At 42.1% G+C, this 24,404-nt stretch overlaps 1 protein-coding gene across 1 annotated transcript in view; it reads left to right on the plus strand.

The window, feature by feature from the left end:
• RAB2B (RAB2B, member RAS oncogene family) overlaps window positions 1-20,677 on the plus strand; it is a 32,222-nt gene extending 11,545 nt beyond the window's left edge. The window contains exons 2-8 of the mRNA XM_068241416.1: window positions 1,017-1,088; window positions 2,738-2,805; window positions 6,928-7,010; window positions 9,623-9,715; window positions 16,864-16,975; window positions 17,275-17,343; window positions 17,432-20,677. Coding sequence (XP_068097517.1) covers window positions 1,017-1,088; window positions 2,738-2,805; window positions 6,928-7,010; window positions 9,623-9,715; window positions 16,864-16,975; window positions 17,275-17,343; window positions 17,432-17,533 — 599 coding nt within the window. The 3' untranslated portion in view covers window positions 17,534-20,677. The remainder of the gene's footprint in view (window positions 1-1,016; window positions 1,089-2,737; window positions 2,806-6,927; window positions 7,011-9,622; window positions 9,716-16,863; window positions 16,976-17,274; window positions 17,344-17,431) is intronic.
• Window positions 20,678-24,404: the final 3,727 nt, after the last annotated feature.

A 24,404-nucleotide genomic window follows, 5' to 3' on the forward strand; every position in this document is an offset into this window, starting at 1 on the left:
TTATCCCCTGCTATCGAACACTTTTCTCTCTGTCCTCTCACACTGGTGAATTGACTCCAGAGTGTTAAAATACCTCATGAGATAAACTACCTACCTTTTATCTCTTAGTAAATCCTCTCTGGTGAATTGACGCCACTGAAGAAATGACACTTTGATACAATGTAAAATAGTCAGTTGTTCAGCTTGTATAACAGTTTAAACTTGCTTTCCAAACAGCATAGCTCAAAACACATGGGGGTAAAGAGTTTCAAAACTACGCGTTGCCGCATATCTACAGGAGCAGAATGCGGCAACACGTATTTATGTATGCGTTGCGGTCCGCAACAGCTCTAATTGCAGTAGGGAATGCGTCCAATAATACGCATGGCGGCTGGCCGACTGGTGAGTCATCAAAAACGAAACTAAGTGACAGCGGGGGACCGGTGGATTCCAGAGCGGCTCCGAGGGCACAGGACTGCTGCAGGGGGCTGGTAATAGCCCCAGGTAAGTGAAACTCTTTACCCTCCCCCGTTCAGTTAAGGTTCCCTTTAAAAGGAAATAAATATGGCAGCCTCCATAGTCTTCTCCCTTCAGTTGTCCTTTAGTTCTCTTGGGCATAGCATTCACTAGAGCTTCGCAGGTTGCCACTGGAATCCTTTTCCACTCCGCCATGAGGAAGCTGGTGGATGTTAGAGATCTTATGGTCCTCCACTTTCCTCCACAATTCTTTTTTGAGAAGTGCAAGCTAACGGCCAGCCAGTGTCTTCCTAGCATTTCCACCCAGTGAATTGCTGATTTGAAACAAGCATGCAGAACCAATGTGTATGCCTGATCCGGGCCCCTGGATCACCACACTCAGAATTCAGGACAAGGATGGCAACCACAGAGCTTATAACTTTTTATGCATCTGCAAATTGGGATCATTCAAAAGCTCAGTTGAATCGCAGTAAATCAGGGCAATATGTTTAAATTGTTTGTGTTCTGCAAATTGTGCAAGTTGTATTTGCATTTGTGATATTTTTTTTCTTAATTTGCAGGGGTTGGAAAGTCATGTCTTCTACTCCAATTTACAGATAAACGGTTTCAACCAGTTCATGATTTGACAATAGGTAAATGCTTCTAAGAAAATTCTATACTAGCCTGTTTGTTTCTTCATGTTTTTTGTCTTGTATTTAAATCATTACCTTTTTATTGTTTACACTTCCTTTATGTTCCTACAGCAGCACATAGCTCTACCCACCTATGATCAAGCAGAAAGAAAGACATGTCCACAAACATATCAGCAATGGACGCTGTACCTCAAAGTCTTTCTTCTTTCTGTTGGCCCACATGGTCAGGCTGTTTCTTGTGGCTCCCTTTGGGGGTCAAGTAAGACTACAAACCTTTGCATGGGGGTGGTAGGTTATGTTTGTTTCATGGGGCATACTGCAGAGCAGCCAGAGATTGCAGCCATTTGAACAGGTGATGTGTGGGTACTGCTTAGTGAGACGCATTCCCCAAAGGGATTCAGGATTCTGAAATGTGGGTTTGATAAGGCTGTGTAAAACTTAAAGCTATAAGCTTGCTATACACCAGCGGTTCTGGATGCTTGCTTGGCTTAACAAGGGCGAAAAGGGATAATTTGCATATTCAGTAGAGCATTGTGGGTAACCACAAATGTTCACTTATAACTGAATTATTGCAAATTTCCTTCTGTTTTAAGTAGGCAAATTACACCAGGATTCTGAAAGGTATGCAGAACTCCTTTTAGGCATTTGTGACTGAAGACTCTTGGAGGATCATATCCATGTGGAATCACCTTGTCAACCAGTGTAAGCAGCCATGCTAATGCAGATTGTGTCCCTGTATTTCTGCATCAGGTTGCTTCTCTGTAGTATAATGAGCCTATAATGGGAGGCAGTTTTATTCATTGTGTATTCATCTGGTCAATACAGTGACTATGGGAAGAACTATCAGGTAACCTATTCCAGGGTTTCTCAGCTTAGTCCTCAAATACCCCCAACAGTACATGTTTTGTAGATCTCCGCAGAGGTTACCTCACCTGTGAATGTTTGTAGTTTCCTGCAAAACACTGTAGGGGGGGGGGGATACTTGAGGATTGAGTTGTGAAACCCTGATCTGTGTCTGTGTCTGTGTGTGTGTGTGTGTGTGTGTGTGTGTGTGTGTGTGTGTGTGTGTGTGTGTGTGTGTGTGTGTGTGTGTGTGTGTGTGTGTGTGTGTGTGTGTGTGTGTGTGTGTGTGTGTGTGTGGCGGCGGCAGCAGCGGCATTGACATGTCCATCGCTCCAATTAGTTTAGGCATCACAGCCGCTAATGCAGCAATTCGTCAGTCTGTGAAATCATATGCCTGCAGTAGCTCTTTCATGCGGTGAACTGGATCAGGTCCCTTCATAGATAAAGCGCGCATATCCTGGCCAGGTACTAATGTTTTTATTCATGTCTGTTTTAATTATGTCATGTGACAAACATGCAGCCAAGGCTACTATTAAAGTGATTTTTGTAAGTGCATAAAGACGGCATTATGAATTATGAATGGATGTGACTGATTTTTGCTGGCTTGCATTGCAGTCATCTGGCTTGTTAATTTTTGTTTTCTTGTATCTATAATGTTTGCTATGTGTGGACTTGCACTGTATTGGTCTGCAGACACCCCGAGTCACCTGTCTGGCTTCTTGTAAACTTACTTCAAGTAATCCTGTTAACCATACTAAAACAGTTACAGTAATGGTGTTTGTGTTTTTGTTTGTTTTCCCTTTCAGGGGTTGAGTTTGGTGCAAGAATGATAAATATAGATGGGAAGCCGATAAAGTTACAGATATGGGACACGGTGAGATTAACGGACTGTCTTTCTCTTAAAAAATCCTGTTGTATAAGCAGTGCTATTAGAGTTAATATAATTTTCTTGTTTCTGTGTCTACTACAATCTAGCTCAGTTACCTTCAAGTTTAAAATTAACCAATATCTGTAACTAATTATACAAAAAACTCGTTGCCTTGCAATCTGCATTACACTTTTCTAAAACTGTATATTCCTATCAAGAAGGAGAAATGGTCCGCACTTGTCAGTGAAGATTTCCTTTATTAATGGACATATCCAAGAACATCCAGGGCAAACATCACATAGCTGACATGTTTCGGACTAACCGTCCTTAATCATAGCTAACAAACAAATGACCATCTAGACATATATGTAGGAGTATGTGTGTAGGATGCCCGCCCATGATCCCGCCCTGCCGGGGAGGAGTCAATTTGGGCTTGAATGCAAAATTAAAACACATATACAAATATACAAGAATAAAAATGCATAAAATGCAGAATAAAAACAGTGAACAGCGTTCTCAAATGCTGGCCTATAAGGACTAATTCTACAAAGTCAAAAACAATTTCTCATAAAAATAGAGATAAGAATTAAGTAATAGTGGCAAGGTCCCATCTGGCATTTAAACCATATGGAGTTCTAGTATTTAATTCGAAAATCCACATGGCTTCCCTTCGCAATAATCTTTTATGTAGATCTCCACCTCTATAAGATGGAGTGACTCTCTCGATACCACAAAAAGAAAAGCTAGTCATATCTCCCCCATGGACCTCTCGGAAATGTTTCGCCACATTGCTGATTTTTGGAGGTATGCCAGCCCGCACCCAGATAGTGTTCCGCTATCCTCTCTCTCAAGGGCCGGATAGTGCACCCCACATATTGCAGGGAACATATCCCGCAAGTAATGAGGTACACAACATGTTTAGTGCCGCAATTAATAAATTGTTTAATGTTAAAGCTGCGGCCCACTGAGAGAGAGACAGCAACCTTGGTTTTGCTGTGTACTCGGCAATATTTGCAGGTCGAGATGCCACACTTGTGAGAACCAACAGTCGACAACCAATTCTTATCTACTGGCCTGGAATTGAATAAACTAGGGGACAAGACCTGTCCCAAAGTTGGGGCTCTTCTGCTTGAGAACCTAACACCATCTTTCAATACTGGCATGAGACCGCCATCCGCCTGCAGGACTGGAAGATACCTGGTGATAATATCAATAACTTTCTTATATTCGGATGAGTACATGGTCACAAAGGTTGGTCTAGGGGGTTCTTGTTGGCGGGGTTCTGGCGGATTTACGAGGTCCATTCTGGACCTTCTAGTTACCCTAGTTCTACCCCGCTTGATACACCAACCTGGATACCCCCTCGCCTTAAGGCGAGCCTCTACCATATCCAGTTCTTGCTTTAATTCGCATGGGTCAGAGCAATTTCGCTTAGCCCTTACGAACTCGCCCACAGGTATACCGCGTATGGTATGACCGGGATGGCAACTATCTGCCCTCAAAAGAGTGTTGCCACTACATGGTTTCCTATAGGTGGAGGTTACAATAATGCCCCGACTGGGATCGCCCCTCAGAGTGAGATCTAGATAGCTAATGGACTCTTTACTGGCAGAATGGGTGAACTGGAGGTTCTGGTTGTTACTATCAAAGTAATCAACCAGAGATCTTACCCCCGAAGTGTCACCACTCCAAATGAGTAACAGGTCGTCAATGTACCTCCCGTACCACACAACGTCATCCAGCAGACGGCAGGTTCCTCCAAAGACATAGCGCTCCTCCCACCACCCCATGTAGAGATTGGCAAGGGATGGTGAGAATTTAGCGCCCATGGAGGCACCGCGCCTCTGGAGGAAGAACCTGCCGTCAAACATGAAATAGTTGTGGGCCAGGAGGTACTCGACGGCCATCAAGATGAACATACAGAGGTCAGCTGAATAGTCTGAGTAGCGGGTAAGGTGAAAATCCAATGCTTGTAGCGCCAAGTTATGGGGAATGCAGGAATACAAAGATTTAACATCTATGGTAATCCATGAGTGTTTTTCTTGCCACTGGAATGCTTCCAAACTAGCTAACAAGTGTTTGGTGTCCTTTACATAACCCGGTAACCGTTTGACTAGGGGCTGTAACAAGGAATCCACCCAACAACCCAGACGTTCCCCTAGTGAACCGATGCCTGCCACAATGGGCCTCCCCTCAGGAGGGGAGCCCGACTTATGAATTTTAGGCAAGTGGTGAAAGATGGGCACAACAGGGGATTTTACCCCCAAATAGTCCATCATCTTGTGATCTAAAATGCCCATGCTTTCACCACAAGACAGAAGGCTCAATAGTTTCTGCTGGAAATCCATAGTGGGCATCATTTAGGGTTACTATACCCGTGCTATCAGACGACAAAGCGTCCAATGTCCACCTAGCACGGGTATCACTGAAGTCCCCAATATTGGGTATGTCAAAAGTCTGCAAAGGAGATCTGACCTGTGGGGTGTTAACTCCTTGGTCAAAATGTTTCTTTAATAAGAGTGACCTAACAAATTTTTTTACATCCAGGAGAGTCTCAAAAACGTTTAAATTACAAGTAGGTGCAAATGACAAACCTTTGGAAAGGATTTTTATTTCTGCATCACTTAAAACATATTTGGACAAATTGACAACATTGTTCAATAATTCACCATTATGAGAGGGTACAGTGTGCTTATTGTGGTTTCTTACACCTGCCCTCCGCGTTTTCCTCCTCGGTGGTCGTTCTCGACAGTGATATGTACAGAAATGAGGCTCTTAGACAGCTGGGGGATAGTGATACTTACATGGTCTTGAAGACCGATCCCACTATGGATTTCCAGCAGAAACTATTGAGCCTTCTGTCTTGTGGTGAAAGCATGGGCACTAAACATAACCCGGTAACCATTTGACTAGAAAGCATGGGCACTAAACATGTTGTGTACCTCATTACTTGTGGGATATGTTCCCTGCAATATGTGGGGTGCACTATCCGGCCCTTGAGAGAGAGGATAGCGGAACACTATCTGGGTGCGGGCTGGCATACCTCCAAAAATCAGCAATGTGGCGAAACATTTCCGAGAGGTCCATGGGGGAGATATGACTAGCTTTTCTTTTTGTGGTATCGAGAGAGTCACTCCATCTTATAGAGGTGGAGATCTACATAAAAGATTATTGCGAAGGGAAGCCATGTGGATTTTCGAATTAAATACTAGAACTCCATATGGTTTAAATGCCAGATGGGACCTTGCCACTATTACTTAATTCTTATCTCTATTTTTATGAGAAATTGTTTTTGACTTTGTAGAATTAGTCCTTATAGGCCAGCATTTGAGAACGCCGTTCACTGTTTTTATTCTGCATTTTATGCATTTTTATTCTTGTATATTTGTATATGTGTTTTAATTTTGCATTCAAGCCCAAAATGACTCCTCCCCGGCAGGGCGGGATCATGGGCGGGCATCCTACACACATACTCCTACATATATGTCTAGATGGTCATTTGTTTGTTAGCTATGATTAAGGACGGTTAGTCCGAAACATGTCAGCTATGTGATGTTTGCCCTAGATGTTCTTGGATATGTCCATTAATAAAGGAAATCTTCACTGACAAGTGCGGACCATTTCTCCTTCTTGTGACTTTTGGACTTGCTAACCAGGTCGTGCACTGTCGTGGATTTTGGTGGGATGTAGCGGTGTCCACTCCATACAAGTGTCATATTCCTATCAAGGATGCCTTTACCCGAGTCACAAACCATTCTGTAGCCTGCATAGTAGTGGTATAATGTGCAGCAGCTCCAATGTCTGCCTTTCTATAGTGCTTATAAGGGGTGAGTTATTCAGAAAGTACTAAAGGCAGAGGATCAGCACAATAGCCAGAAAAGGTGCATGTTTAAGTTCAGCAAAGACACCTTTCCTATTCCTCACATCAGGTTTCCTTTCACAAAGTGATGAGCTTATGTGATGAGCTGGAAGCAGTTTCCAGTTGTTGTAGGGTTGGCATAAGTAGGTGATGGTTTTTCAGTATACTGGTTATTGGTGTTCTTTACATTTTTAAAACAAGCTGGTGCATGTGCTAATTTAATTATTAATATAGCCCCTCACTCTGCATTCTTATATCCCTTTTATCAGGCTGGACAAGAGAGCTTTCGATCTATAACCAGGTCATATTACAGAGGTGCTGCAGGGGCGCTCCTCGTATACGATATCACCAGGTACGAGATCTCGGCATTAGCCCCTTTCTGAGTCCCATTCTTCATGTAAAGAGATGGTCAAGCAGGTGCATATTGTATGTAGCTTGGAACCCGGACCAATCAAAATCAAGAGGACGTGCATATGCTAGGTGTTCATGTATAGCTTTCACTTAAAGTGAACCAGATGTAAAATATACTACAAGGTATCTTTAGTACTAATCCCTAAGTTTCCTGGAATGCCGTAATATAATTTTGATTTTGAAGCAGAACTGTAGAGAAAAAAATGGTCATTGCTTATCTTGATCACTTGGCCATTGCTATCATACAGACAATGATGGAAAAATGTCTATTAATAGGCTGTGCCTGAAATGTCCTCATACAGTTAAAGGACAACAGAAGTAAGAGGGATATGGAGGCTGCCATATTTCCTGTTAAACAACACCAGTTGCCTGACATTGTGCTGATTATGCATCAGCAGTCTCTGAATCACACACCACTCGCCGGCTTGCTGCGCTTTGTGGGGGGGCTCTTCAAAGCCCCCCTCCGCAGCGTTCTCTGCGCTCCGTCCCTCTCCCTCCCCCTGTGAGCTGCGCAGGACGGATATCCGTCCTGCGCATTGAAGGATAGGCTTCAGCCTATCATAGGCCGGCGATCCCCTGCCAATCAGAGGCCGGGGATCGCCGACCTGCCTTACGGCGCTGCTGCGCAGCAGCGCCGTATGATGTAAACAGCGGGGATTTCTTCCCCGCGTGTTTACATTTTGCCGGCGAGCCGCGATCGGCGGCTTTCCGGCTGTTCATGGAGACACCCTCCATGAACGGACATGGAAAGGTTTCCATGGAAACCCGCAGACGACCAGTTTACGCCAATCGGCGTTAGCTGGTCGTCAAGAGGTTAAAGTTAACGGAAATCGCTCGGAAATCGATTGGAAATCAGATCGGACGTGTTGTAAATAATCGATCTGACAGTAAATCGGCCAGAAAATCCCAGTGTGTACCCAGCATAATGCTGAGCATACACTGCGTCGAGGGGAGGATTATCAATCGAGCCTGATAGCTCGATTCATAATATCCGACGTGTCTGATCACCGCGGGGATCAATTCCGCGCTCGATCCCCGCAGACGGACAATAGCAAAAGTGCCGGCGGGGACGAGCGGGAATCGATCCGCGGGGACGCGGCGGGGGTCAATCTGGCGGCTAATCTGCTGCTGGATCGATCCGTGTATGCCCAGCATTAGAGGCAGATGATTAGCAGGACAGCCAGGCAATTTGTATTGCTTAAAAGGAAATAAATTTGGCAGCCTCCATATTCCCTTCATGTCAGGTGTGCTTTAAGCATAGAGCTTGCAGGATGTGACTCTGACATGCTTAGGAGCAGAGTAGGTAATTAGGACAGGAAGCTATAGTTTTAAAATAGACTGAAAAATGGGCTTTCCATTATTTTCACTGAAAGCATATTTCAGAACTCTTAATCAGCAGAGATTTGTGATGGTCATGTGTAGGAGTGCTTGATCAGCTGCAGATTTGTAAAGCTCTGATTTGCTATGATCACATCCTGCTTTAGCACATGATCATTACTAGCAAATCAGTGACTTGCATATTTATCACCTGACCAAATTGATCACATGCTTCTCCATGAGTTCTAGAGATGACCATCACTAGTAGAGATGGTCAATGAGATGCAAATAATCCTGAATCTGCAAAACGTACACAATTTTTTTGCAAATTCATGCAGCTTGAAAATGCTGCAGTAGTTTATATAGTTTGAAAATGGGTCGCTCGAATGCTGCAATAGGTAATTTATCTATGCCAGATTTTTCGTTACTTGGCCTTTGTATGTGATGATGTATGATGACGTTTTAACACGTGTATAGCACTGTTCTCCCATGAAAGGACCACTATTGTTTAATAGTGTCAAATTTAAAATACATGTAAGCACATACAGATAAGTAAGCTTCTTCCAGATTAAAATGAGCCATAAATTACTTTTCTCATATGTTGCTGTCACTTACAGTAGTTCATAGAAATGTAACAGAACTGACAGGTTTTTGATTAGCCCATTTCCTCAGGGGGGATTCATCATTTATTCACGAAAGCACTCCTGGAAAGGATATATACAAAGATGCCGGCTGCCACCCCACTTGTTTGAAAAGTATCCTGAATGAAGTGCCTTTGAAAGTAAAGAAAACCTTGAGAATCCCCCATTTTGGTTCTGTCCTATGCATAATTATGGCCTTGTACACACCACCCAATTTTCACTATAATCCTATTTCCAGTTGAGAAATTAATCAGATCAGGCAAAAAATAAACAGCCTACTGAATGCTCTGCTGATGTAACTGTCCCAGCATGTATCACATTAGGTAAATTCTCGGGTACAGACATGTGATAGAGCACCCAGCCAAATGAATTTTTTTTTTTTTTTTTTTAAACTTCCATAAAATGTTAGAATTACTGATAAAAGCTGGGCAACAGCTAAGACTCGTGCATGCAAAATTCACTTCCTGGTTATGTCACCTTAAAAATGTTCTATATACAGTATATGGAAATTATTTATGGGTAATATTATTAAAAGGAACCAGGAGAAGCGCATCTGAGTGGTATAATGAATTTACCAAAGTTCTTTGCCTTCCAGACGAGAAACCTTTAGCCATCTAACATCATGGTTAGAAGATGCTCGACAACATTCCAGTAGCAATATGGTGATCATTTTAATTGGAAACAAAAGGTAAGATTTATATTGTTATCTTCACGCATTTAAAATGCTGTACAGTGACTGACTTTTCTTTTTCAGTCTGAATATATTCATATAGTCTATATGGGCAGTGCAAAAGAAGGATAAGGTTTTAAGAACAAGTTACGATATTGAATAAAACATTCCCTGCGTTTTTAACTCAGGCATACCCTATTTAATTTGCTACAACCATTTTCATTGTACACAATTTTTGTATTCTTATACATTTTTCATTTACATTGATGACTGTTGTGCCCAAATGTATCTTACTGTCTTCACTTAAAGGGGCACTATGAGGGAAAACTGTAACATTTTAAATACATAGGTTCACGTACGTACTTTTATCCCAAATTAAACGCACCATAAATGTGTTACCGTGCTTCCTGTATCGTTGTCGCTCACAATATGTATTATAACAGTTCTGAACCTCTTACTGACAGGTTTTGTATTAGCTCATCTCATCATGGGGGATTCTTAAAGTCTCTTTGTTTAAGAAAGCACTCAGAAAGAAAAAAACCTATACAACTTATCTGTATGAGTTTGAGTTGGTAGATTGTAATAAAATAAATATTTTGTTTTTTTTCATTTAAGCTATTTTCCTAGTATTTTGAACTAATAAAATATAATCTTTTGTATGCAGAGCCAATTTCTCCTTTGTCTTTTCACAGATTATAATATCCACTGTGCGTAACAGCTATTTTACCGCATTTAACCTGGGACCAATTTTATCTATCTATCTACCAGTATCTATCTTTGTAATCATAGTGTCCCCTTTAAAGGACAACTATTGAAAAAACACTTAAAGCAAACCTGAACTAAAAATGAAAAGCCAAAATAAACATCCACACGTCATACTAACCTCCCGTGCAGTCTTCTCCTCAATCTTTTTCTCCTCTCCTGCGTCCTGTTTGTCCACTGTGATCAAATTAATTCTCTGTCCTCCTCCATTTTATAAATGGCAATTACCCTGTAACAGCTTCCAGGTCAGCACACTGTTAAACTGTAACATCCCCCACTTAAGCTATAGGGAAACATGGACATTACCTTGCACATCAGCTGTCCTTTCAGTTATAACTGACAGCAACTGATATATTTCAGTTCCGACAAAAGCTTGTCAGAACTGGAGGGGATTGTTGTTAGAAGAATGGTGAGCTTCTGAGAGGAACTGACAGCGAGGTAAGTATGTACTATTTATACTTAATAATGTTTGTAGGTGTATTCTATTACAATTTTATATGCATGTTGTTGTTTTTTTTCCCCTTGGACATATGTCTACACAAGCAAGAGAAGTAGTGTTTTATCTCAGATTCATTTTAGAAGAGGTGCTGAGGGGAATGGTCAATTTACATACGAACAATAATTAACCCTCCAAGTTAAAAGGGTCCCCACTCTACCCAGCCCAGTCAGCAAGCAAACAAACAAGGACCCTTTCGACTTGGAGGTTCCTCAACCTTTGCCTGCAAACCATTTTGGAAGCAAGCATACTCTCTTAGTGCAAATTGAATGCAAGTTAATGCAACCAAATGCAAATGTCATGTAAGTTATTTGTATCATTACTAGAGTTCCAGCTTTTTGTAAGAGTTTGAGTGCAGAGGGTTAATCAATTGTTCGTAGAATAGATGTCTCTCCTGTTGTTTAGAGTCCTAGTCCAGTTTACCTGCTTGTCATAAGAATGGGCATTTAAGGTTCATACTGCATAAATGGGTTTTCATATTGCAAAAATGAAACAAAGTTCCCTGCCACATAGAAACTTAGTGACTGACGGCACATAACAGCAGGGCTGTGAAGTCGGTACAAAAATCATCCAACTCAGACTCCTGATTTTATGAACTCTCCGACTCCAGGTACCCAAAATTGCTCCGACTCCTTGACTCCGTCTCCACACATGGCTGTTTATCTCTAAAAGGTAGTAGCAAGGGAGAATGGATTCGCAGGATGGCATCAACACCTAATGCCCGTGAACAGATTATAATGCACCCAGACTGGAGAAGGAGGCGTAACATGGCTTCTTTTCATAACAAGAAGTTGAGGCAAATTCAGGGACCTTGTCGGAGCTCAAAAGAGGTGTTTGACTTAATACATGCATATATCATACCAAAGAAAAAAAATCAGTAGTATTAAAAGTCCATTGCGTACATTCTAAACCGATTAAAACCACTTACAAACACCTCATGGGAAATAGAGCAAGTTAGATGTATCGCTGACGTTTGCCCGGGCTAAACAGAAGGGAACCAAACGCCTGTTGATACATCTAACCCTTGCTATATCCTTACAAGCATCTATAAATGCTTTATTATGTTTTAATATTAAAAAAATAAAGTACACCTACAGCATCCGAGACAATGTACAATATGCATAGATTGGACTATCTTCATAAAATTCACAGCATACACAAACACACTTAACCTCTGAAAACCATCTATTTCCCACCCCTCTCTTGGTGGCAGACAAACACAAAATATATTATTATTTTTTTTTCTTTTCACACAACATAACATACACTTTCCATCGTTTCAAAACACAAACACACACTTTCATAATTGCATCCCTTTTGTTGTCTGGTGTGTAATAAATAGTTTATATACAATTTATTCTGGTTGACTACATTTTTAATCCATCACACACTATACATTTCTTGGTAAAGTTGTTGTGCATTTACCTACATGTTGCCTGCAATGAAGGCTAAAACATAACATTTAATCAATATATTTAAAAAGTACAGTGTCCTCTTGAGTACTTTTTAAAGAGAGCCCGAGGTGGTCTCAAAAAATAAAGAAGGCTACCTGATCCGGGGGGCTGAGTGGATCAGGTAGCTGCCGCTTCTGTGGTCCACACTGGCCCACTTTCACTTTCATAATCTTATTCTCTCATCCAGCGTGCAGGGAGTTGGGGGAGCAGCAGGGGCCTCTGGATCCTAATGAGGCTTTCCCTGTCCTCCGCAGTCCCTCCGTTCAAGTGCTAGGGTCCCCTGAAGTGCTGCGAGGTAAATATTTACCTACTACAATCCTCCGCAGGCACACTAGCCACTCTTCATTCGGGTTAAGGCGGAAATAGCCGAACCTGATCGATCCGCTTTACTGCTCAGGCGCGAGTCCTTTTGCGCCTGTGCAGTAGAGCAGATACGATCAGGCTTGGCTATTTCCACCTAGCCCAAACTAAGAGCTGCTACTGCGCCTGCGCAGGATCCTGGAGAGGTACATACAGTATATTAAGCCTTGGGGTAAAATCAGACAGAAAAATTGTAATGTGTGGCCACCTTTAAAGGGAACCTGAACTGAGTAAAATTATTTAAAATAAACACATGATGTAGCTGCATATGAATATTACATGTTTACCTCACTGTCAGTTCCTCTCAGAAGCTCACCATTTTCTTTTTACAGCGATCCCTTCCAATTCTGACTATTTTGTCAGAACTGAAATATACCAGTTGCTGTCAGTTACAGTGGCTTGCAAAAGTATTCGGCCCCCTTGAAGTTTTCCACATTTTGTCACATTACTGCCACAAATATGCATCAATTTTATTGGAATTCCACATGAAAGACGGATACAAAGTGGTGTACACGTGAGACGTGGATCAAAAATACATCATTCCAAACATTTTTTACAAATAAATAACTACAAAGTGGGGTGTGTGTAATTATTCGGCCCCCTGAGTCAATACTTTGTAGAACCACCTTTTGCTGCAATTACAGCTGCCAGTCTTTTAGGGTATGTCTCTACCAGCTTTGCACATCTAGAGACTGAAATCCTTGCCCATTCTTCTTTGCAAAACAGCTCCAGCTCAGTCAGATTAGATGGACAGCGTTTGTGAACAGCAGTTTTCAGATCTTGCCACAGATTCTCGATTGGATTTAGATCTGGACTTTGGCTGGGCCATTCTAACACATAGATAACATAGATATGTTTTGTTTTAAACCATTCCATTGTTGCCCTGGCTTTATGTTTAGGGTCATTGTCCTGCTGGAAGGTGAACCTCCGCCCCAGTCAAGTCTTTTGCAGTCTCCAAGAGGTTTTCTTCCAAGTTTGCCCTGTATTTGGCTCCATCCATCTTCCCATCAACTCTGACCAGCTTCCCTGTCCCCGCTGAAGAGATGCCCCCCCCCCCCCCCCCTTTCCGAGCATGATGCTGCCACCACCATATTTGACAATGGGGATGGTGTGTTCAGAGTGATGTGCAGTGTTAGTTTTCTGCCACACATAGCGTTTTGCATTTTGGCCAAAAAGTTCCATTTTGGTCTCATCTGACCAGAGCACCTTCTTCCACATGGTTGCTGTGTCCCCCACATGGCTTGTGGCAAACCGCAAACGGGACTTCTTATGTTTTCTGTTAACAATGCCTTTCTTCTTGCCACTCTTCCATAAAGGCCATCTACAGTGCATGACTAATAGTTGTCCTATGGACAGAGTCTCCCACCTGAGCTGTAGATCTCTGCAGCTCGTCCAGAGTCACCATGGGCCTCTTGACTGCATTTCTGATCATCGCTCTCCTTGTTCGGCCTGTGAGTTTAGGTGGTTGGCCTTGTCTTGGTAGGTGTACAGTTGTGCCATACTCCTTCCATTTCTGAATGATCTCTTGAACAGTGCTCTGTGGGATGTTCAAGTCTTTGGAAATCTTTTTGTAGCCTAAGCCTGCTTTAAATTTCTCAATAACTTGATCCCTGACCAGTCTGGTGTGTTCTTTCGACTTCACGGTGTTGTTGCTCCCAATATTCTCTTAGACAACCTCTGAGGCACTCACAGAGCAGCTGTATTTGTACTGACATTAGATTACACACAGGTGCACTCTATTTAGTCATTAGCGCTCATCAGGCAATGTCTATAGGCAACTGACTGCACTCAGATCAAAGGGGGCCGAATAGTTATGCACACACCTCTTTGCAATATTTATTTGTAAAAAATGTTTGGAATCATGTATGATTTTCGTTCCACTTCTCAGGTGTACACCACTTTGTGTTGGTCTTTCATGTGGAATTCCAATAAAATTGATACATGTTTGTGGCAGTAATATGACAAAATGTGGAAAACTTCAAGGGGGCCGAATATTTTTGCAACCCACTGTATACATCAGCTGCTGTCAGTTACAACTGGATGTGCAAGGTAATGTCCATGTTTCCCTATGGCTCAAGTGGGCGATATTACAGTTTAACAGTGTGCTCACCAGGAAGCTGTTATGGGGTAATGGTAATTTTCAAAATAGAGGACAGAGAACTCCTTTGATCACAGTGGACAAACAGGACGCAGGCGAGGAGAAAGAGATTGATAAGTAGACTACACGGTAGATAAGTATGAAGTGTTTGTTTATTCTGACTTTACATTTTCAGTTCAGGTTCTCTTTAATATCCTGTAATGGATTCCTATTGAATTACATGTGTGTGACTCAATCTGCTAACGCCAAAATATCAGCTGGACAGCCAAACAACTACCATTTTTTTTTTTCTCTTTTCTTTAGTTTTCCTGGACGATGAGTCCAATATTACACTCATCCCTTGTTTCTTAACCTCCTTGCCGGTTATCCCGAGCTTAGCATTTGTGGTAACCTGCGTAGGAGGATTTCTCAGGCCCCGCTGGGCCGATTTTCAAAAAATGTTTTCCCTACACTCAGCTAGCACTTTGCTAGCTGCGTGTGGTACGCGATCGCCGCCGCTACCCGCCGTGCCGCCCCCCCCCCCCTCCAGACCCCTTGCGCAGCCTGGCCAATCAGTGCCAGGCAGCGCTGAGGGGTGGATCGGGATTCCCTCTGACGTCCATGACGTCGGTGATGTCATCCCGCCTGGTCGCCATGGCGACCGGGGAAGCCCAGCAGGAAATCCCGTTCTGAACGGGATTTCCTGCTTACTCTGATCGCCAAAGGCGATCGGAGTGGATAGGGAGATGCCGCTTGTCAGCGGCTATCATGTAGCAAGCCCTGGACTCGCTACATGATTTAAAAAAAAAAAATGTTTTAAAAAAAAAGTGCTGCGCTGCCCCCTTGCCGCCAGAATTGTAACGGCAAGGGGGTTAATAAATTATAGTTTTTAAACTTTATCAGCCAAACTATCTGGTAGCAATGGAAGGAGGTGTGGCTAGCTTACAGGGAAAGCAAAGGTTGATTTGCATATTTGGCAGTGAAGCATTGTGGGAGACATCACATGCTTACTCCAACCTGAATTATTTCAATTATCTTCTGATTTAAGAAGGCAAACTTTTTTTTTTTTTTTTGTAGTAATGGAAGCAAAGATATACAGTGGCTTGCAAAAGTATTTGGCCCCCTTGAAATTTTCCACATTTTGTCACATTACTGCCAAAAATAGGGCAATCTTGGAAGGAAACCTCTTGGAGTCTGCAAAAGACTTGAGACTGGGGTGGAGGTTCACCTTCCAGCAGGACAATGACCCTAAACATAAAGCCAGGGCAACAATGGAATGGTTTAAAACAAAACATATCTATGTGTTAGAATGGCCCAGTCAAAGTCCAGATCTAAATCCAATCGAGAATCTGTAGCAAGATCTGAAAACTGCTGTTCACAAACACTGTCCATCTAATCTGACTGAGCTGGAGCTGTTTTGCAAAGAAGAATGGGCAAGGATTTCAGTCTCTGGATGTGCAAAGCTGGTAGAGACATACCCTAAAAGACTGGCAGCTGTAATTGCAGCAAAAGTTGGTTCTACAAAGTATTGACTCAGGGGGCTGAATAATTACACACACCCCACTTTGCAGTTATTTATTTGTAAATAATGTTTGGAATTACGGTATGTATGATTTTCGTTCCACTTCTCACGTGTACACCACTTAGTATTGGTCTTTCATGTGGAATTGCAATAAAATTCATGTTTGTGGCAGTAATTTGACAAAATGTAGAAAACTTCAAGGGGGCCGAATACTTTTGCAAGCCACTGTATATCTATTATGCATAGCCTGCTAGGGGATGTGGCTTAGAAGCAGAATTCATACCTGTCCTTGTGCATTTTGCATTATCTCACTTCATCCAAGAAGATTGGAAGGGGTCCAAAATAAATGGGGATGGCTGGAGACTCTGTCCCCACACTAGCATTGTTCTGAGGTACAGGATAGGTTCTAGCCAGGGTATACCAGGAGTATGATTGTCTCTACACCTCCTCACACTGTACTACATATACTAACATTGCTTGTATTCATCCTCTTAGTGACCTGGAGGGCCGAAGAGATGTTTCAAAGGAAGAAGGAGAGGCATTTGCAAGAGAACATGGATTGATTTTTATGGAAACTTCTGCCAAAACTGCAGCAAATGTGGAGGAGGTGAGATTGAGCCTTCAAATGCTCATTAATAATCCATTTTCCAGAACGATTGACCGTCTGATCCGATCATTGCAATCGATCAGAAACTATCAATCAGCCCAACAACAAATGGGAAAATGATGAACAATCCGATCAGACAAAAAGAATCATTCCAGAATTCAGATCAACGATACTTGATTGATCATACGGTGGATTATCAGGAGATTGTACCGTGAATGGGCACCTTTACATACCATTAACCATTTGTAACACTGCATTTTGTCTGTAAATGCCGTTTTCATTTATTTTTTTCCTCATAGGCATTTATTGGCACTGCTAAAGAAATTTACAAGAAGATTCAACAAGGGCTTTTTGATGTAAATAATGAGGTAAGGATATGAAAGAATACGTTTTGAGTGTAGGTTTTGTCCCCTCGTGTTAGTCTAACATTACTCCTTTTGTTTCCCCATCCTTAAGGCTAATGGCATTAAAGTTGGACCCCAACAAACATTAACTGAACCCCTGGGTGGAGCACGGCCAAGCCAAGCAGAAGGGAGAGGGTCTTCTGGCTGCTGCTAAGCAACAAAAACAAATGGTTCATAAATGCGAATAATAGGGTTGCATCTCTTCCCCATTTTGGTCTCTGTCCTTTTCTTTGTATTTAAAGCTGGCCTCTTGGCTTATTTCAATGCACACATACAAAGGATCCAACTCTTCTCCAGAAGTTCTTGCTCTTGCTGAGTGTAGCAAGGACAGTTACCTGCATCAGTGATAAATGCTGCATTATACCGTGGTTATTTGAAGAAAGAGAATATGAATATGTTTACATTCCGTTCTGTTTCCACTTCAAGTGTAACATTTTAAAGGTAAATTATCACCATGATTTTTGTGCCATGATTCCTATTTTCAGCCCATTCTCTTAACAGGGTTGTTAGCTCATGTGCCTGCCACCTGCAGAGTCTGCAGTGCGCATTCACACTTCATCATTTGGTTGCAGGTGCATCTGTAGTAATGTTTTCTTCTTCCCTTTGGAAAAGAGCATAGTTATGTCATAACACTAATCACCTTTATCAGTTGTAGAGGTACCGTGCATTCCAGCAGTTGGAGCATTAAATGAACTGGGCCTAGTGTATAGAAAATGATAAAATATTCTGTTATCCATAGCAACCTATTAAATTCAGTATGTCATTTTTCTCCCTGCGTCCTCCAGGATGGCCACGGTGAAAGAGCACACAAGAAACTCAAATAACACACTAAATATTTACCGTAAATAGCTTCTCCTTCCCTTGGCTCCCTCAGTTGTCGTGTTTCTGACCAACCGGAAGCATGGATCTGTGTTCCCTCTATAATCGCTGCTAAACCGGGGTCTGGTGTGGCCCTGGATGATTTTTATTGTTATAAGTAAGGTGCTTTCTCGCCTCGGTTGCCTCTATTCTTGGCTTGGCATGGTTTTGCGTCTGTCTACTATTCAGTGTTTCATTTCCTCCCAAGCTTGACAGCAGCATAACGCTTTGATGAGGGAAGTAGGTAGGCATGTTATTCGCACACCCCTGTTATGTGATTGCATGTTTGTCCGGAATAATGTACTAGGCAATGTGCAGGGAACAGAGGACGAGAGGATGAACGTTGACTCTGAATATGCAATACAGGTGCATTCATTTGCACTCCCAGTCCTTTTCTGCTGCTAGTATGTTCAGTGGGTTGTAGTCCTTGTCGGGAATCTAGAGATGCATATTTGTGCCATTGCTACTAATGTTCGCCAAGGCAACCTATGGTGGCCAAGGCAACCTCTGGTTGCCATCATTCCACTTAAATTGATATATGCACGTAATGCTTTAAGCAAAATTGTTTGCCCTCTGCACTCAGTGGCTCTGATCACGGGGCGGCATACTAATCCAGCTCCTGAGGATTACAAAAAAGGGTTTGCCCAGCAGAGCTAAGGAGGCTCTTCATCCTCGACATGTATGCCAGTCTAATCGGTCTAATGTTGGAGGGCAAAGTTTTTTTTCTGGTTACATTTGTTCTTTTTTTTTGGACTGTGCAGTGGCTACTTTTTGGGGGGGATTTTTAGACCAAATTTCCAGAAAAGGCAAATGTCTCCTTAAAGTGGACCCAAATTAAAAATACAAGATTTCAGAAATAAAATCTATATTCTAAATTATAATAATAAATAGCAGCCTTTTTTCAGTTTCATGATGACAAATATAAAATATTTTACATTTATTGTAGGAACCCCTCCCTTCCTTTCAAATTGCCGAACAAAATCCGGCAAACTGGTGGATTAGGTGGTGTCCGGCAATGGAGAAATTGCTAATGGATGCCCCCAGTATAACCATAGTTATTAAAAGAGAAGGCTGAAAAGCATGCACTGAAATGCTCATAGGTTTGAAGGACTGTTTATTTATCTTTGTATGTGTTAGAGTGGTGCAACTAAATATTTTTAATTAAAAAAAATGTTTGGTTTGGGTCCGCTTTAAAGAAAGGAAAATGAGGCACTGGGCTCTGTAAAGCTTTTTGATTCCTGGCCTAAGAATGTTTGGCAAAATTGTAATCCTGAAGTAGACTCTGTTGATACTTCGGCTTTATGGTTATGTTTTCCACCTTTAATTCTTTTTCGCACTGCGGTCTCACACGCTGCCAAGTACTTCCTCGTAGAAGCCAGGGTTCAGAGCATTGAAGAGACAGAAGTGCAACCAGATTCTGCTGAGGCCGATTCCCTGAATGAAGGAGAGCAGGTAGAAGCAGAGGTTTTGGGTTCTGAGGTTTTTTTCAAAGATACCTAAATATTCTTAGCTGAGGAGACACCAGAATTGCTGAAAAGGAGATTAAGTTATCATTAGAAGTACTGGCTGTATCTGATAAGGGTAAGCTATACAAGAGGGTAAAAAAGACATAAAATTAGGACCTTCCTGCTTCAAAGAGAATATGTACTGATAATAATGTACATAAATAAAATTGCCAATTTTTTTACCATTTTACTTTAGTCAGTGTTTGCTCATTGTAAAATCTTTCCTCACTCAGATTTACATTCTGAAATTTATCATGGACAGTGGCATCTTTAGTGTGCTATCAAGTGATAAGTGATATCATTTGTCTTCTGGTGTCTAAATATGTTCTGTAGTGCCTTCTTTACAACTTACTACATCTAAGTCTTCTACCCTGGTGGTCTTGTTACTGAGGGAGCCAATGGAAGGAGGAGTTATTTAAATGTTTAGCCTATTATTTATATTTCCACGAGGACAGAGCCCAGTGTACTCTTCTATCCTGGAAAACCCGTAGAAATACCACTACTGGTAAGTCTACCAGGGATTTTTCTAATGCAGGTTAGGTTTTGCAGGTTAGCTTCCCGTACTTATATTTCATACGTGAGACACCAAAGCTAAAGGCTGCTGTTAGGTGATAATTTCTCTATAAAGGCTCATATATCAGTGGGAACACCGCATGAGAATTCAAATTGCCTATAGCTAGCTGTCTTATTGTTGTAAAGAGATTTATTTTTTTCTTTTCTGTAAAACATTTGATCTTTCTTCTGACAGAACATTTTTGTGTGTTTTATGTATTTAATTGTATTTTAGCACTTTATTACCTGTAGATGGGTTCCAGAGAATGCCACAATGTATTATTATTATATTATTTTATTTATGTATTTTTTTTTTATGTTTTTCAATTTTGGTGCCAACCTGTGAGTTAATAAATATGTTTCCCATTATTTGTATCTATTTTAATCTGGCATTTCTAAATGAAAAGTTAGGGTGAACTTTTGGATGGACACTGGTTGATTCCTGGCTTTATGAAAGTGTGGTCATGCATCCTTCTCAACGGCCAATACCTTGTTTAATCCATACACAAAGACAAAGAAACGTGCACCATACGATTGTTTATTATATTCCACAAATTGCAAAGCAACATGAAAGAGAAAATTGCTTCAATCCCATCCGTAAAGGCTGGAGACTTGCCAGAGGTGGGTGTGGGGGCACAACGGACCATCGCAATAGCTGTTTTGTGTCATAAGATGCTTGCTCACATGTAGTCATAAATTGGGTTGTGCAATCAAAGAGAGTAATGCAATTAAAGAGCCTATTCTTAAAATGGTGCTAGATTGACACTCTATATACCTTGCCCTACAATGCAGCATTTCACGTAATAAACAATAAAGTGAACCTCCAGACAAAAAATCTACTCAGCAGCACTGAAAAGGCTTGGTGTTTCTTTAACAGTTTCACAGCATCAGAACTTTGTTTTTCTTACCCAAGCCTCATTTTTAGCTGCACAGAAGAAAACTGCCTGGGCATTTTTCCCCTGATGCTGTGCAAAGCATGATGGGGTTTCTGATGTTGTTTTTCTCCTGCCGTTTTGGCGCAATTTTTTATTTATTTTTTTAATTTTGAATTTGAGATTTGAAGCCTAGCGCATGCTGCTGAGAGGGGTGATCAGGACACAGGACAGTTGGAACTGTCTCCTGCTCCCTGTCACCTCCTTTCAACCAAAAAGATGGCTGCCCCCATAAAATCACAAACCTTTGCCTGTTCTTTTAAAACAGGGTGGGTAAGAGAATATATTACCTATCTATTTTAATTAACATAACTAATGTAATGACAGTATGTTTGTTTAGGCTGAAGTTCGCCTTTAACTTTTTCTGTTTAATGATACAAGGATGGGAAAGATCTCAGGAAACAAGATCCGTACCGAGAGTCATTCTAGTTTTCTGTACCACTGTACTGACAAGTGGGAAGGTTGGCCTTACCCCACTTGGGCAGATAATACTGGAATTATTATTGCACTTGGTGAAAAAGAGGAATTTTATGAGTGGTAGGCCATAAAAAAAGCAGATCCCAGAAGGGTGTGAGAGTAGTTAATTGTACTAATGGAGGTACTCTAAAAAGATTAGCCTGATTAAGGTATAAAATGGAGTGTAAGGAGTAACTTTCCCCCAGATGACAAAGGGTGGTAGGCCTCAAAAGCCATGTCATTGGAAAGAGCGTGTGACAATGTAAAGGTGCATTTGACTTGCACACACAGAGACCTGTCACTAATCTGAGTGGCTTTATGACCAGGAAACAGTCACATGATCTTTCCAGTGAAATGTTTTTACTTCATTTACTAGGCTTTATCATGTAGGAGGCAAGCCATTTTCTATACATCAGTACAACATCCTGTATGAGCCATGACAATGATTGATGGCCAAAAGTTAGCTTCAGTGAGATGGGTTTGTTTTCGCCACCAATTACAACTTGAACTTTCTTGGCAGCCTCATAGATAGGAAAAAACATTGGCCACTTAAAAAATGCTTCTTTCGTAAATGGGATCCAGGCATCACAAAATTTATACTGGCAGCTTTGTATGTTTAACATCATTCCAGGAGAAAAATAAATCCAGGAGCTACTCGCCATATTAAACTTCAGTAAAACTTCATCAACTTTAATCTATTTCTTCCATTAAAATACATCAGCGGCATAAAGACATAAAGCCTATACTTAACGTTCAGGAGGCAGTAATGGATGGTGCGGAAGATGGTCAACAATCGTTTCGCCCCTTAATAAGGGCTTTCTCGGGACCGTTTCGAGAAAGCCCTTATTGAGGGGCGAAACGATCGTCGACCATCTTCCGCACCATCCATTACTGCCTCCTGAACGTTAAGTATAGGCTTTATGTCTTTATGCCGCTGATGTATTTTAATGGAAGAAATAGATTAAAGTTGATGAAGTTTTACTGAAGTTTAATATGGCGAGTTGCTCCTGGATTTATTTTTTCCCTGAAATGATATTAGTACTATTTTTCATCCGGAAGTTGCACCGCTGTTGAGAGTGAATGTAAGGCATTGAGGCATAGGTGTGCACTCACTCTTATTTTTTTTTTTTTTCCTCCTGACATTTTTAAGCTTTGTATGTTTAACCACTTACCGACCGCCCACTGCACAGAGGCGGCTGGCAAGTGGATCCCGCAAGGACCGCCGCATGCACAGAGGCGGCGGTCCTTGTACGGGCATGGGCGGAGCGATCGCGTCATTCGTGACGCGATCAGCCACCGGCGCCTGGCTCCGCCCCCCTCGCGCTGTAACCCACTGGCCGTTCGGAAGCGCCGGCGGGTTACTAGCACCTGGATCGCCGCATACAAAGTGTATAATACACTTTGTAATGTTTACAAAGTGTATTATACAGGCTGCCTCCTGCCCTGGTGATCCCAGTGTCCGAGGGACTAGCAGGGCAGGCTGCAGCCACCCTAGTCTGCACCCAAGCACACTGATTTCCCCCCCCCCTGCCCCCTGATCGCCCACAGCACCCCTCAGACCTCCCCCCCCCCCCCTGCCCACCCCCCAGACCACTGTTTGCACCCAATCACCCCCCTAATCACCCATCAATCACTCCCTGTCACTATCTGTAAACGCTATTTTTTTTTTTTATTCCCTAAACTGCCCCCTGCTCCCTCCTGATCACCCCCCCCCCACCCCTCAGATTCACTCCAGACCCCCCCCCCCCCCCCACCCCTGTGTACTGTATGCATCTATCCCCCTGATCACCTGTCAATCACCCCCTGTCACTGCCACCCATCAATCAGCCCCTAACCTGCCCCTTGCGGGCAATCTGATCACCCACCCACACCAATAGATCGCCCGCAGATCCGACGTCAGATCATAGTTACATAGTTATTTTGGTTGAAAAAAGACATACGTCCATCGAGTTCAACCAGTATAAAGTACAACACCAGCCTGCTCCCTCACATATCCCTGTTGATCCAGAGGAAGGTGAAAAAACCCTTACAAGGCATGGTCCAATTAGCCCCTAAAGGGAAAAATTCCTTCCCGACTCCAGATGGCAATCAGATAAAATCCCTGGATCAACATCATTAGGCATTACCTAGTAATTGTAGCCATGGATGTCTTTCAACGCAAGGAAAGCATCTAAGCCCCCTTTAAATGCAGGTATAGAGTTTGCCATAACGACTTCCTGTGGCAATGCATTCCACATCTTAATCACTCTTACTGTAAAGAACCCTTTCCTAAATAAATGGTTAAAACGTTTTTCCTCCATGCGCAGATCATGTCCTCTAGTCCTTTGAGAAGGCCTAGGGACAAAAAGCTCATCCGCCAAGGTATTATATTGCCCTCTGATGTATTTATACATGTTAATTAGATCCCCTCTAAGGCGTCCTTTCTCTAGACTAAATAAACCCAGTTTATCTAACCTTTCTCGATAAGTGAGACCTTCCATCCCACGCATCAATTTTGTTGCTCGTCTCTGCACCTGCTCTAAAACTGCAATATCTTTTTTGTAATGTGGTGCCCAGAACTGAATTCCATATTCCAGATGTGGCCTTACTAGAGAGTTAAACAGGGGCAATATTATGCTAGCATCTCGAGTTTTTATTTCCCTTTTAATGCATCCCAAAATTTTGTTAGCTTTAGCTGCAGCTGCTTGGCATTGAGTACGATTATTTAACTTGTTGTCAATGA

Source organism: Hyperolius riggenbachi, chromosome 1, assembly GCF_040937935.1.
Source record: "Hyperolius riggenbachi isolate aHypRig1 chromosome 1, aHypRig1.pri, whole genome shotgun sequence".
Lineage (NCBI taxonomy): Eukaryota > Metazoa > Chordata > Amphibia > Anura > Hyperoliidae > Hyperolius > Hyperolius riggenbachi.